Here is a 15699-nt window from a genome sequence, read left to right as displayed (position 1 = left end):
GAACCAAGAGTTAATTCCTTATTCCCGACATAATGGGATAATCACATACAAATCACTGTTTCTGGCTGTGAACACAAATTACGATCAGATTGATCACAAAACACAACTTCAAAGAAATAGTAGGTGCCCGCTGTTAGTAGCACCAAATGACGAGAATCCACATCACATACATAGACACCCAGCATCACGTAGTACAATATACACACATGCTAATGCATTGGAAGCCATCACCACCAGCCCACCGCCGACACACTCCTCAACCCTACCCCGTAATGGTCTCTCCATGACTCGCCAACACAACACATACCGAAGCAACGGGCGAGCACGACAACTAAAGCTCCGGAGCCAAAAACCAAGAACATTATACCTGGAAGCACCGCTCTTAAATAGCGGCCAGAAGAGGAAAACCAAAGAGAAAACGAGCATACCAGCTCGAACGCCTACTAGATAAGACAAACACTGGTACCAGCTACTCCCCCATGGCTCAATAGCAATTTTTTTTATTTACAAATCTAATCAAAAGGGTTTGACTATTATTTTTATTCTGTCAGTTGCTTGAAATGTCATATCTGAAACTTTTAATCCTTTGCCGTGTTATTTTCACCAACATATTGACTTTATTTGCCCTTTGTTTTTTCGTCCTCTCATTCTTTTCTCGTTTGGAATCTGCCCGTATTGCCTACGAGTATAATCTGAAACCAAGTGCCAATGAACTCTGTTCGTCGGTTGGCAATGCGGCAGCTCGTGTAGGCAGTGTGCAGATATTTTCAGGTAATCAGTGAAAGTGAGAGATTACATTTAGTTTTTAGCACGGAAAATGATTTTTTCTGCCTCGAATTTGCTCGTAGAGGTTAGCTTTCATAGTTGTGAACAAAGTGATCATAGTAGTGCACATCACAAGGCTGTGATAAGTTTAGGACATGAGTTAAAATTCAGGCTAGAAAACATGTCTTCTGCCGCAGTTTAGCCATTGGTCACTTAAAATCAGCTGTTGACAGTGCATTTTGCATTTCCAATGTGGCAGTATTATAGAAAGGGAAGTGTACGTAGATGAAGATGAGATATGATGCTGCGAGAAGAGTTTGACAAAGTTCTGACAGATCTAAATCGAAATAAGGCCCCTGAGGTAGCCAATATTTCGTGAAAACTACTGAAAGCCTTGGGAGAGTCAGCCATGACAAAACTTTTCCTTTAAGTGTGCAAGTTGTATGAGACAGGCGAAATACCGTCAGACTTCAAGAAGCATGTAGTAATTCCAATTCCAAAAAAAGCAGGTGTCGACAGGTGTGAAAATTACCAAATCATCAGTTTAAAAAGTCATGGTTGTAAAATACTAAAAAGAATTATTTACAAAAGAATGGAAAATCTATTAGAAGCCGACCTCGGGAAAGATCAGTTTGGATTCCAGAGAAATGCTGGAACATGCGAGGCAATACTGACCCTAAGACTTATCTTAGAAGATAGAGGCGAATCTACATTTATAGCATTTGTAGACTTAGAGAAAGCTTTTGACTATAGTGACTGGGACACTCTCTTTCAAATTCTGAAGGTAGTAGGGATAAAAACAGGGAGCGAAAGGCTATTTGCAACTTTTACAGAAACCAGACGGCAGTAATAACAGTCTAGGGGCATGAAAGGGCAGCAATGGTCGAAAAGGTAGTGAGACAGGGTTGTAGCCTATCCCCATTATTACTCAATATGTACATTGAACAAGCAGTAAAGGAAACTAAAGAAATATTTGGCGTAGTAATTACAGTTCAGGGAGAGAAAAAAAACTTTGCGGTTTGTAATTCTATAAGAAACAGCAAAATGGCTTGGAATAGCAGTTGTACGCAATGGTAGTCGAATTAAATCAGGTGATGCCAAGGAATCAGTTTAGGAAACGAGGCACTTAAAGCAGTAGATGGGTTTTGCTGTTTGGGCAGTAAAATAACCGATGATGGACAACGCAGAGCGGATATAAAGTGTAGGCTGTCAACGGCAAGAAAAACATTTCTGAAGAAGAGACATTTTTTAACATCGAATATAGATTTAAATAAATGTAAATGTCATGTGGCTGGGGCCCTCCGTCGGATAGATTTAAATGTTAGGAAGTCTTTTCTGAAGGTAATTTATCTGAGGTGTAGCCATGTATGAGAGTAAAACATGGACAATAAACAGTTTTGACAAGAAGAGAATCGAAGGTTTCGCTAGTGAGGAGGTAGTGAACAGAATTGTGGAGAAGAGAAATTTGTGGTACAACCTGACTAGAAGAAGGGATCGGTTGGTAGGACGCATTCTGAGGCATCAAGGGATAACCAGTGTAGTACTGGAGGGAAGTGTTTGAGGTAAAATTCGTGGGAGACCTAGAGATGAATGCAGTAAGCAGATTCAGAAAGATGTAGGTTGCAGTAGTTATTCGTAGATGAAAAGACTTGCGCAGGATAGAGCAGCATGGAGAGCCGCATCAAACCAGCCTTTGCACAGAAGACCACAACAACAACAACAAGTTTACTTGTTATTCATTCACGATATTCGCACGTGTATTGCAATCTCAACACGGTTTCTTGTCGTTAACTTTTGAAGCCTCTCCAACCTATTTCTCTCTCTCTCTCTCTCTCTCTCTCTCTCTCTATCCTTTTTTCTCTTCCGCCCTTCTGCGAGCGTCGCGACCGACGGACTGCTGCCACGCTGACAACCTTTTAAAACGATGTCTCCACTACCTGTCACACACTCATAGCCAGAAAACTATGAAAGGGTTCTAAGTAGGAAAAACACATGATGTTAATGTGGCGAGCACACTATTTTTCTGAACGGTTACCGTCTTTAGGGTACTTTTCTAAGCAAAGAACAGATCAGGTGAGCACCGAATCCAGGGAGAAATTCAGATATTAGTTTACAATTAAAAATTTAAGAAAAGGATGTTAATAAAAATGTGAGGTAACATCTGACGTGCCCGAGGATATGGTCATCTTACAGTATCAACGAATTTTCGACTGAGATCAGCAGTCATCATATTCGCTTCTGTCTATTAATAGGACAGATAGTTCACATTTCTATATAAAATAGCACATTAATGTGTAGCTACACATTTTCAACACATATCGTGCTGACGTGTTGGTTGCATTCCACACTTTCTTCCTGTTTTTTACGTCGCGTTCCTGACGTGTCCCTGTTTTATTTCTTGATTTTATACTTGTATTTAGGCACGCCCTGCTCAATTTTCGTCCCTCTACGAGTCACACGCAAATTTATAATACATGCAGACACAGCCGCTGAAATGCATTGTAAACTGAAGTTGAATAATCCGCAAACAGCTGTTGAGTGATGATTTATTAACGACCAACTCCGCCGCCTTACAGCAGCATATCCATGTTGTTCTACATAGGGAAGAAAGTATCTCGTAATCTATACACTAAAAATTGATTAATAACAGCCAGTAAGAGTATACAGCTTACAAGAATGATTTCTTTCCTATGTAGAACAACCTGAAGATGCCGCTTCACGCTGCGAAATCGAACGTTAATAAATCATCCTCCACGAGTGTTTTATATTTGTACTCTCACATCCGTATTGCTTTATTTTCATACTCATCTAAACATTCAGGGTGGTGTCTTTTTGTTCTATATCGTGTCTCCCTACCACTTTCGCGCAACGACGCTCTGAGCGTGTTTTTTACGGAATTGACTAGTTTGAACCTGGGACCTGTTGCTGGTAAGGAGACGCCAGACCACACATGACATGTAGAATTCAGAAGAATTCAGTGAGACTAGCGATGATATAACCAAATACTAAATGATCTCAGTGTCAGCTTCACTGCACTCCCTGTAAAAGAATCTTAATACTAACTAAACTTAGTGGAAGAGATTCAAGGCTTTCCTATTTTTAGTTAGCAGGTAAAATAACTTCGAAAAAGCAGCTAAGTTTACCATTGGAAATTTTATTCTACTCACAAAACATTGTTTATAAATTGCACTATTGATAAAAGGAAATGTTTTAATACAGGATGGTAAAAACCAACTGCTTTCAACAAAAATGTGAACGAATACTCCCTGAATGTGTTTCCTAGTTCTACAATGGATCGAAGGATGACCTATGCCATATCACATCTATAATCTAGGTTTAAATTAAGTTTCACAAAAGAGAAAAACTATCAAAAAGGTCTACAGTGACCCTCAATTATCTTTAATTACGAGGGTCAGTCAAAAAGTAATGCCTCCTATTTTTTTTCTACGTTTAATTGTCAGGAAATTTAAATGCAATTACATAGGTTGAAAACCACAACATTGAGGATCATTTTGTCATTTTTCAATGTAATCTCCGCCCATCTCTACAGTTTTGGTCCATCTTTGAACAAGGGCATGTATCCCAGCACGGTAAAAATCACAGCTCTGCTTCCTAAGCCATTGACGCACGGATGTTTTGACGGCCTCCTCATCTTCAAAATGAATCCCACGATGAGCTTCTTTTAGTGGCCCGAACAGATGGAAGTCTGATGGTGCCAGGTCAGGGCTGTATGGGGGATGAGGCAAAACTTCCCATCCAATTTTGACAATCTCGTCAGAGGTGTGACGACTGGTGTGTGGTCTTGCATTGTCATGCAAAAGAAGAACATCTGCCATTGATTTTGTTGGGCGAACTCGCTGAAGACGTGCTTTAAGTTTTTTGAGGGTTGTGACGTATTGAACAGAATTTATTGTGCATCCGTGCTCCAAAAAATCAACCAGAATCACACCCTCTGTATCCCAGAAAACTGTTGCCATAACTTTCCCTGCCGATCGCACAGTTTTGAATTTTTTCTTCCTCGGCGAGCTTGTGTGACGCCACTCCATTGACTGCCTCTTTGATTCGGGTTCAAAAAAATGCACCCATGTTTCGTCCCCGGTCACAATTTTTTTCAGAAACTCATCTCCCTCCAAACGGAAGCGCTGCAAGTGTTGGGAGGCTATTGTTTTCCTTGCCTCTTTATTCTGATCGGTTAACATTCTTGGAACCCACCGTGCACAAACTTTTGAGTACCCCAATTGTTTAATAATCGTGATCACACTGCCTTTACTAAGAGAAATAATGCAACACACTTCATCTGCAGTCACCCGACGGTCACCACGAATGATGTCATCAACTTGCTGAATGTTGTGTGGAGTCACTGCACTCACCGGCCTGCCGCTCCGCTTTTCGTCAGTCAACGGTGTTTGCCCTTCAGCTTCCTTACAACGACGAACCCATCGTCTAACAGTGCTGACATCCACTGTCACAACACCATACACCTTCTTCAGTCTTTCATGAATGCGTATGGGCGTTTCACCTTCTGCATTCAAGAATTCAATCACACAACGCTGTCTCAAACGAACATCGATGTCGCCCATCTTACAAACTTCTGCTGTGCTGCCACCTGTTGACACAGAAAGTTACTACTGCAGTGGATTGCAGAAGAAGGTTTGAGGAATGGCGCCAAATTCAAATTTTTCACTTAACTTAATTTTTTTAAGTAGAAAAAAATGGGAGGCATTACTTTTTGACCGACCCTCGTACTTATCTAACTTGTCGTAAATTACAGTGGCTGTTGTGGCTTCTCAATAACTATATAACAGAAAAATCATCGCGTTTCAATTTTTACTTCACGTTGCAAATGTGAACACTATGAGCTTTAATTGACGATCGACACTATTATTACGCAAGAAGGAGGTGTAACAGATGAGACTTCTGCAGTTCTGAGTGAAGGTTTATGCGCTGTTATGAGGCATCGCGTGCGTTCATTACATTGTCGGTGTTCGTCAGGGGGGCGGCGGCCGGCGCACCAGCCATCCAGCTCGCCGTCTCGGAACTAACTCTCCTCTAACTTCTCCTTACTACAATTTACCGAAGTTGGTTTAAAAAAACTATCTGGCTATGTTTTCATCTGACCAATCAGGGTCTCAATGTTAACCTTAAGCTCCACCTACAAAAATTCTGTCTATCCAATGAGAAACGTTATACTTTTCGTGGTGGGGCAATGTTTTTAAAGTTTACAACGTAACAGAGAAGTGAAAAAGTCTCACGCTAAAACCTGCAGCTGGTGTGGTCCTTTTGGCGTTATCGTAAGATCTATACTGTTCTTCTGGAGGGCTCTATCTTTTAACATGGGCTAGGGGGTGGTCCTAATGTAACAGACACGCGAAAAGGCTCACGCTAAAACTTGCGGGTGGTAGTGGCCCTTTTGTGTTATCGTAAAATCTATACTGTTTTTCTGGAGGGCTCTAGCTTTTAACATGGGCTGGGGGGTGGTCCTTGACGTAACAGAGACGCGAAACAGTCTCACGCTAAAACGTGCGGGTGGTGTGCCCTAGTGGTTAGCTGGCGACGTGGGTGTCCAGTCCGTCCCTTATCGTAGGGCCTTCTAGCTTAACACGGTTCTGCTCTCGGCTTCTGGTCTCGTTTCTCCCCTCGGAACTGCGTCGGTCTCACGGTGGGAAGGTACGACATGCATTTAGGCATTCTTGTGTTACTCTGTGGTATTCCATTTGCTCACTCGTTACTCGTATGACTTTGGTTAATTTCATGTCACGATTTATTTGGAGCTATGTGACATACTACTGGATTTGCTTATCATGTCAGGGTTTTCATGGAAGGTGTTGGATTTGCCTGACACCTTACACTCAGTTTGTCCAAATCTATACGTCCAATGACTAGCGCACTTATTTATTGTACAACAGATCAGAGGATGGTCAATTCCGACCTAACTCGATTATGTTCAGATATTTATCAGCGATCATTGATTAAAATAGGAAGGGAGATTGAGCATTATGTCGGATGTTTACAAGATATATGTACTCGAAAGAGATGACATTATTGTGTTCTCAGAGACATTTTATGAACATATATAAAAAGACTGAGGGCTGTTCTTAAGCGTCTCCAACAAGGCGGACTGAAACTTAATCCAAGAAAGTGTCTCTTTGGAGCTGTACGCAACAATTGTGTGAGCGTGTGTGGAGAAGAGTTGGAGCAGAATTTACGAATTCCTTACATTAGGCCACATGTTCGGGTGTTCAAACCATATCTTAATTTTATAGGAACATTCTGTGATTAGTTGCTGAGGTAGAATTTCAAAGTAGACTACCAGATTGGTCGAAGTTACGTTTGCCACGAATACCGCATTCCATAATGGTTCGAATGGCTCTAAGCACTATGGGACTTAACATCTGACGTCATTAGTCCCCTAGACTTAGAACTACTTAAACCTAACTAACCTAAGGACATCACACACATCCATGCACGAGGCAGGACTCGTACTTGCGACCGTAGCAGCAGCCCGGCTCTGGACTGAAGTGTCTAGAACCACTCAGCCACCTGCGGGTAGGTGTGCAGGCCGCAGATCGAATTCACCCACAGACTAACGACGAGGGCAGGTGCGCCGGCCAGCCTGGATGTGGTTTTTAGGCGGTTTTCCACATCTCACTAGATGAATACTGGATTGGTCCCCACGTCCCGCCTCAGTTACATGACTCACAGACATTTGAATACTTTCGCACTATTTCATGGCTTCACTAGATGCAGACATCTGGGTACACTAATTCTGTCCTGGGTGGTATTGGATGGCGACAGGAAGGGCATCCAGCCACCCTCTGACACTAACATCGCTAAATCCGTAGTAACTAGGCTGACCCCGCATTGAAGTGACTCAAAAGCCCAAAGAAAATATTATATATATATATATATATATATATATATATATATATATATATATATATATATATATATAAAACAGGTTGATTTTTTTCCACCATATACAAACTCTGTGGATTCATCGATGAAAGGATGCGGAACAATAATGCTCTAAAGTCCAGAAATGCATGGTTTCCTTGCTAGAGACCATGTATTCAATCATACTTTTTTACAGATACTGCAGTCTAATAACGCACTGTATCATGCAGCCACAGTTACAGAACATGTTGAACATTGTTTCCATGTGCCTCAACGAGTGCATGTATGTGCCATAGCATGTTCTGTATCACACGTTCACATTGGCCAGGCTGCATCCGAAAATTGTCAAAGGCAACACGAATATGTTGCCCCTCTGTCTCCATATTTTGAATGAGCTCTGCATACACTATACTTTTGAGATGGCCCCATAACCAGAAATCGCATGGGTTGAGATCTGGTGAGTGAGCTGGCCATGTAACTGAGCCTCCTCATCTGATCCACCGACCAGGGAAGGCACGACTGAGATGCGCCGAGGTGTTGACAGCGAAGTGGTCTGGAGCACCAACATGTAGCAGCCTCATAACCCTTCGAATCATCAATGACACTTCTTCCAGCCCGGGGGGACAGAGTCACCCGCAAGATACGCCGACAATTCCGGCCTGTTAGGCGACGTGGAAGGAAGACTGGTCCCAAAATACAGTTGCCGACTTAACATCTGAGGTCATCAGTCCCCTAGAACTTAGAACTACTTAAACCTAACTAACCTAAGGACATCACACATATCCATGCCCGAGGCAGGATTCCAACCTACGACCACACAGTAGCGCGGTTCCAGACTGAAGCGCCTAGAACCGCTCGACCACTTGCGGCCGGCCAGGACTTTAACTCAGCCTGCAATTGGTGTTGAGAGTATGCATGCAGAGATACGTTTGAAAGTCCACACACGTGCATATTCACGCTTTTTTTTACTTGGCTACAATCTATATGGTTCGCAGACATACGGGAGTCAGAGCGCTACATGGGCTTTCCCACGCCAGAGGACAACGAGGAGGGCTACAATGCCAGTGACGTCACACGCCTAGCAGAGCGCTTCGCGGGAAAGAAGTTCCTGTTGATGCACGGCACCGCGGACGACACGGTGCTCTACCAGAACTCCATGGCGCTGGCTGCAGCCCTCGAGGAGGCCGGTGTGCTCTTCGACCAGCAGGTATGTTCCAGAACCTCGTCAGACCTAGTCATAAATGCACGATATTTCTTGTTAAGAACCTGAAGCCGTATTCACTGTCAATCGACTGTGACTGTTTCAAAAACATGAAAAGGTTTTACAAATACCGCTACCAGTCATAAAATTTGTTAAGTATTTACATTACTTTATTAGGAACATGTTCCAAGTTTAAACCTCACCATCAGCTATAGAGGTAGTAAAAAAAAAAGTAAGTGACTAGTAGCGGTGTTTCTAAAACCTTTTAATGTTTCTTTTCGATTGGCTTCCACAGATTCGATAAACTGTAGAAGTGACATCATGTAACACCGTAAGCTGCTGTTTAATTTACTCTTAAACGTGTGTACAATTTCGGTCAAAGAGCCTAGTCCCTCACCTGCTGTACAAACGTCATGGATACAGTAAAATTGTAGGGAAAATGGATGTTTGAAAATTGTAATAAAAATACACTGTGCAACTCAGTGAAAGGATCACTTTTTGAAAGCCTGCAACTGCCCCCCTTTGCGGCGCATGAGTTTAAAATTTGTCTCAAAGTGCCTACGAACTTCATCTGTAATTGTGCGGAAGCATAGTGCCTCGAGCTAAACGACGCTTCAAACAGTGAATTAGCGACACATCAAAAAATAAATAAATAAATAAATAAAAATTAAAAAAATCACACCTCAGAAGTACATATGAGCTGCAAAGTGGGTTAATGATGCCACATTGGCACCAAATTCCACCACAATTACGCCCAACGCCACCACGAATGTATCACACGCTGAGAAAGTCGTGACACCTCTTTTACCTCGTCTTTTGACGCCTCTGCAGTGGAGGTGAGAACTACGACGGCCAGCGTTGAAATCGCACGATTTCTTATTGGTTGGCCGAGGAAAACATATCACACATATAGCCACTTAGAATCGACCCGAGAAGGCGTTAGAGGGCAGCATAACATCTACATGACTACTCTGCAATTCACATTTAAGTGCTTGGCAGAGGGTTCATCGAACCACAATCATACTATCTCTCTACTATTCCACTCCCGAACAGCGAGCGGGAAAAACGAACACCTAAACCTTTCTGTTCGAGCTCTGATTTCTCTTATTTTATTTTGATGATCATTCCTACCTATGTAGGTTGGGCTCAACAAAATATTTTCGCATTCGGAAGAGAAAGTTGGTGACTGAAATTTCGTAAATAGCTCTCGCCCCGACGAAAAACGTCTATGCTGTAATGACTTCCATCCCAACTCGTGTATCATATCTGCCACACTCTCTCCTCCATAACGCGATAATACAAAACGAGCTGCCCTTCTTTGCACCCTCTCGATGTCCTCCGTCAATCCCACCTGGTAAGGATCCCACACCGCGCAGCAATATTCTAACAGAGGACGAACGAGTGTAGTGTAAGCTGTCTCTTTAGTGGACTTGTTGCATCTTCTAAGTGTCCTGCCAATGAAACGCAACCTTTGGCTCGCCTTCCCGACAATATTATCTATGTGGTCCTTCCAACTGAAGTTGTTCGTAATTTTAACACCCAGGTACTTAGTTGAATTGACAGCCTTGAGAATTGTACTATTTATCGAGTAATCGAATTCCAACGGATTTCTTTTGGAACTCATGTGGATCATCTCACACTTTTCGTTATTTAGCGTCAACTGCCACCTGACACACCATACAGCAATCTTTTCTAAATCGCTTTGCAGCTGATACTGGTCTTCGGATGACCTTACTAGACGGTAAATTGCAGCATCATCTGCGAACAACCTAAGAGAACTGCTCAGATTGTCACCCAGGTCATTTATATAGATCAGGAACAGTAGAGGTCCCAGGACGCTTCCCTGGGGAACACCTGATATCACTTCAGTTTTACTCGATGATTTGCCGTCTATTACTACGAACTGCGACCTTCCTGACAGGAAATCACGAATCCAGTCGCACAACTGAGACGATACCCCATAGCTCCGCAGCTTGATTAGAAGTCGCTTGTGAGGAACGGTGTCAAAAGCTTTCCGGAAATCTAGAAATACGGAATCAACTTGAGATCCCCTGTCGATAGCGGCCATTACTTCGTGCGAATAAAGAGCTAGCTGCGTTGCACAAGAGCGATGTTTTCTGAAGCCATGCTGATTACGTGTCAATAGATCGTTCTCTTCGAGGTGATTCATAATGTTTGAATACAGTATATGCTCCAAAACCCTACTGCAAACCGTCGTCAATGATACAGGTCTGTAGTTCGATGGATTACTCCTACTACCCTTCTTGAACACTGGTGCGACCTGCGCAATTTTCCAATCTGTAGGTACGGATCTATCGGTGAGCGAGCGGTTGTATATGAGTGCTAAGTAGGGAGCTATAGTATCAGCGTAATCTGAAAGGAACCTAATCGGTATACAATCTGGACCTGAAGACTTGCCCGTATCAAGCGATTTGAGTTGCTTCGCAACCCCTATGGTATCTACTTCTAAGAAACTCATGCTAGCAGATGTTCGTGTTTCAAATTCTGGAATATTCCATTCGTCTTCCCTGGTGAAGGAATTTCGGAAAACTGCGTTCAATAACTCCGCTTTAGCGGCACAGTCGTCGATAACAGTACCATCGGCACTGCGCAGCGAAGGTATTGACTGCGTCTTGCCGCTTGTGTACTTTACATACGACCAGAATTTCTTCTGATTTTCTACCAAATTTCGAGACAATGTTTCGTTGTGGAACCTATTAAAGGCATCTCGCATCGAAGTACGTGCCAAATTTCGCGCGTCTGTAAATTTTAGCCCATCTTCAGGATTTCGCGTTCTTCTGAACTTCGCATGCTTTTTCCGTTGCCTCTGCAACAGCATTCGGACCTTTTTTGTGTACCACGGGGGATCCGTTCCATCTCTTACCAATTTATGAGGTACGAATATCTCAATTGCTGTTGCTACTATATCTTTGAATTTGAGCCACATCTCGTCTACATTCGCATAGTCACTTCGGAAGGAATGGAAATTGTCTTTTAGGAAGGCTTCTAGTGGCACTTTATCCGCTTTTTTAAATAAAATTATTTTGCGTTTGTTTCTGATGGATTTGGAAGAAATGGTATTGAGCCTAGCTACAATGACCTTGTGATCACTAATCCCTGTATCAGTCATGATGCTCTCTATCAGCTCTGGATTGTTTGTGGTCAAGAGGTCAAGTGTGTTTTCGCAACCATTTACAATTCGCGTGGGTTCGTGGACTAACTGCTCTAAATAATTTTCGGAGAATGCATTTAGGACAATCTCGGAAGACGTTTTCTGCCTACCACCGGTTTTGAACAAGTATTTTTGCCAACATACCTAGGGTAGGTTGAAGTCCCCACCAACTATAACCGTATGAGTGGGGTATTTATTTGTTACGAGACTCAAACTTTCTCGGAACTGTTCCGCAACTGTATCATCGGAGTCTGGGGGTCGGTAGAAGGAGCCAATTATTAACTTAATTCGGCTGTTAAGTATAACCTCCACCCACACCAATTCACACGGAGTATCTACTTCGACTTCACTACAAGATAAACCACTACTGACAGACACCAACACTCCACCACCAATTCTGCCTAATCTATCTTTCCTGAACACCGTCTGAGACTTCGTAAAAATTTCTGCAGAACTTATTTCAGGCTTTAGCCAGCTTTCTGTACCTATAACGATATCAGCTTCTGTGCTTTCTATTAGCGCTTGAAGCTCAGGGACTTTTCCAGCGCAACTACAACAGTTTACAACTATAATTCCGACTGTTCCTTGATCCAAGCACGTCCTGTAATTGCCAAGCACCCTTTGACATTGCAGCCCATCCCGCACTTTCCCGAGGCCTTCTAACCTAAAAAACCGCCCAGTCCATGCCACACAGCCTCCGCTACCCGTGTAGCCGCCAGCTGAGTGTAGTGAACTCCTGACCTATTCAGCGGAACCCGAAACCCCACCACCCTATGGCGCAAGTCAAGGAATCTGCAGCCAATACGGTCGCAAAACCGTCTGAGCCTCTGATTCAGACCCTCCACCCGGCTCTGCACCAAAGGTCCGCAGTCGGTTCTGTCAACGATGCTGCAGATGGTGAGCTCTGCCTTCATCTCGTAAGCAAGACCGGCAGCCTTCACCAAATCAGATAGCCGCTGGAATCCAGAGAGAATTTCCTCAGATCCAAAGCGACACACGTCATTAGTGCCGACATGTGCCACCACCTGCAGCTGGCTGCACCCTGTGCTCTTCATGGCATCCGGAAGGACCCTTTCCACATCAGGAATGACTCCTCCCGGAATGCACACGGAGTGCACACTGGATTTCTTCCCCTCCTTAGCCGCCATATCCCTAAGGGGCCCCATTACGCGCCTAACATTGGAGCTCCCAACTACCAGTAAGCCCACCCTCTGCGATTGCCCGGACCTTGAAGGCTGAGAATGATCCTCTGAAACAGGGCAGGCGGCTGCATCTGGCTCAGCCAGAGACAGTGCCTGAAACCGGTTTGTCAGACGCACCGGGGAGGCTTTCTGATCAGCCTCCGGGGACGTCTTTCGCTGCCTGCCACGCCTTGGAACGACCTCCCAATCAACCACAGGCGAGGGCTCAGCCCCACTGCGGGCAGCAACCGGGGCAACCACAGCGGCAGACCGATCTGGGGACAGACGGGATGAGGTTGACATCCCCGTGATACCCGAGTCCTGCTCCCCACAGTGGTGCCCATTGGCAACAGCCTCAAGCTGCGCGACCGAAGTCAGCGCCGATTGCAGCTGTGAGCGAAGGGATGCCAAGTCAGCCCTCATCCGAACACAGCAATCGCAGTCCCTGTCCATTCTAATTGATGTTTAACAACAGTTACTGAAACACGAGTCCGTGCCTAGATAACGCAAGCGGAACACACAAAGAATGTATCAACTAACCTGTACAAATGCCTAACGACTGCGCTACAATCTGCTGAATTTACGATTACAGTAACTAAAACTCGAAATTGCACCTCCTATACGAAACTCACACGCAATTTGAATAAGAATCTACGAAGTAAACACTAAAGCGCGATGCTACAACTGTCAAATACTATAATACGCCCGAAATATATGAATTAAACAATGCAAGTACCCAAAAACACACAAAGAAATTAATTAAACTATCTAACAAATAAGTAAGCTAGGGTTATACGACTTGCTGCAGCGGCTGCTTATCCAACGGCGGCAGGGAGCACACTGACTGGCCAACCGACACTGGCCGTTCACAACAAAAACAGAAGACAGACGACTACGCGAATTTGCACTATTCAGGTACTAAGGCGCGATGCTACAACCCTCAAATACTATAATACGCCCGAAATATATGAATTAAACAATGCAAGTACCCAAAAACACGCAAAGAAATTAATTAAACTATCTAACAAATAAGTAAGCTAGGGTTATACGACTTGCTGCAGCGGCTGCTTATCCAACGGCGGCAGGGAGCACATGTTGATTCCCACAGCGAGAGGATGACGTTCTTGACAGCCTTCGACGCTGATGACAACTTCCGGACGCTTCAACACTTTTCTAAGTACGCCGTGAGCCAGCAACCCCACTGAATGTGATCACACTCATGTGGAGTGCAGCGCGATCGCAATTTTGCCTCTTGTGTACAGTGTGGAACCACCAGGGACCGTTCAAAAAAATTCAACGAAATCTCAACACGATGCAAAGCAGTAAACGATGCTCAAGGTTTTCCAGCCTTCCTATTTATACCGTCCTGTGCTGTGATCACAGAAGGGTGTGACATTGACACATGCGTGAATAAAACCAGAAAGGGGCCGTATAAGACCAGCCAGTTCGGCAACACCCTCGATGCCACCTGCTCACCTTGCAGACAGATTCTGTGACAAAATTAGAATTATATTAATACCTTCAGCTGCTAACGGGCGTTGATATATATCAATGGTGACAGGTGAAACTCGAACCCGGGATCTCCTGCTTACATAGGAGACCCTGTATCCCCCTTTTTTTCATTTTCTTTTTTTAATCTCATTTTGTTCTACATTGTTCGTTGAATTTGTTCGTGGCGGACGTCCGATGACACCCGCTCTCGTTGATCCGTTCACTCAGTTTTTTTTTTTTATTACAGAGGGTAGCTAAACCCTCTGACCGAACACGCTGAGCTACCGTGCCGGCTCCATCTTAGCCACCGAGAGCACAGAGGATAGCGCGACTGCAGGGACTACCTCGCGCACGCCTCCCGCGAAACCCACATTCTCACCTTGTATGTCCACACTCTACATTCGTAATGTCCCACATCAACACACTCTTTACTCGTGGAAGACATTCTTCCCAAGTCCCATAAGAGTTCGGGGAATACGTGTGCATCCGCACAGAAGAAGAAGGTCATGGCTGGTGTTGCCAGAACTATATACGAAGGCGAGTCAAATGAAAACCTTAAATTTTTTAATAAACAAATCGAAATTTCGCGCCGTTATCCTGTAAGTTGGCAAGCGTGCTACAAACAGCGTGCAGAATGGCCTGTAGGTGGCAGCATAGTGTAGATGCACACATACCGTCGCAGTATCAGTACGAAGATGGCCACCCCACTTGCGACTTACACCAGGGAAGAACAGCGTTCTGTTATTTGGTTTTTGCGTAGTGAAGGTGTGAAACCTATAGAAATTCATCGAAGAATGAAGGTTCAGTACGGTGATGCATGTTTGTCACAGCAGCAAGTCTATGAATGGAGTAGGAAGTTCGCAAATGGTGTGACTTCAGTGGAAGATGCTCCTCGTCCAGGTCAGGCGCAACGAGTTGTGACTCCACAGAACATTGCAGCAGTTGAAGCCGTAGTGAAGCAAAACCGCCGAGTGACACTCAGTGACATTGCAGCA

At 44.1% G+C, this 15699-nt stretch overlaps 1 protein-coding gene across 1 annotated transcript in view; it reads left to right on the top strand.

The window, feature by feature from the left end:
- LOC126272864 (venom dipeptidyl peptidase 4-like) overlaps positions 1–15699 on the top strand; it is a 285445-nt gene that overhangs the window by 249839 nt on the left and 19907 nt on the right. Inside the window, exon 13 of the mRNA XM_049976083.1 lies at positions 8655–8866. Coding sequence (XP_049832040.1) covers positions 8655–8866 — 212 coding nt within the window. The remainder of the gene's footprint in view (positions 1–8654; positions 8867–15699) is intronic.

The sequence above is a fragment of the Schistocerca gregaria genome, chromosome 5 (assembly GCF_023897955.1).
Source record: "Schistocerca gregaria isolate iqSchGreg1 chromosome 5, iqSchGreg1.2, whole genome shotgun sequence".
NCBI classification, from domain to species: domain Eukaryota; kingdom Metazoa; phylum Arthropoda; class Insecta; order Orthoptera; family Acrididae; genus Schistocerca; species Schistocerca gregaria.
The sequence above is the reverse complement of the archived record's forward strand: the minus strand, read 5'-3'. Positions and strand labels throughout refer to the sequence as shown.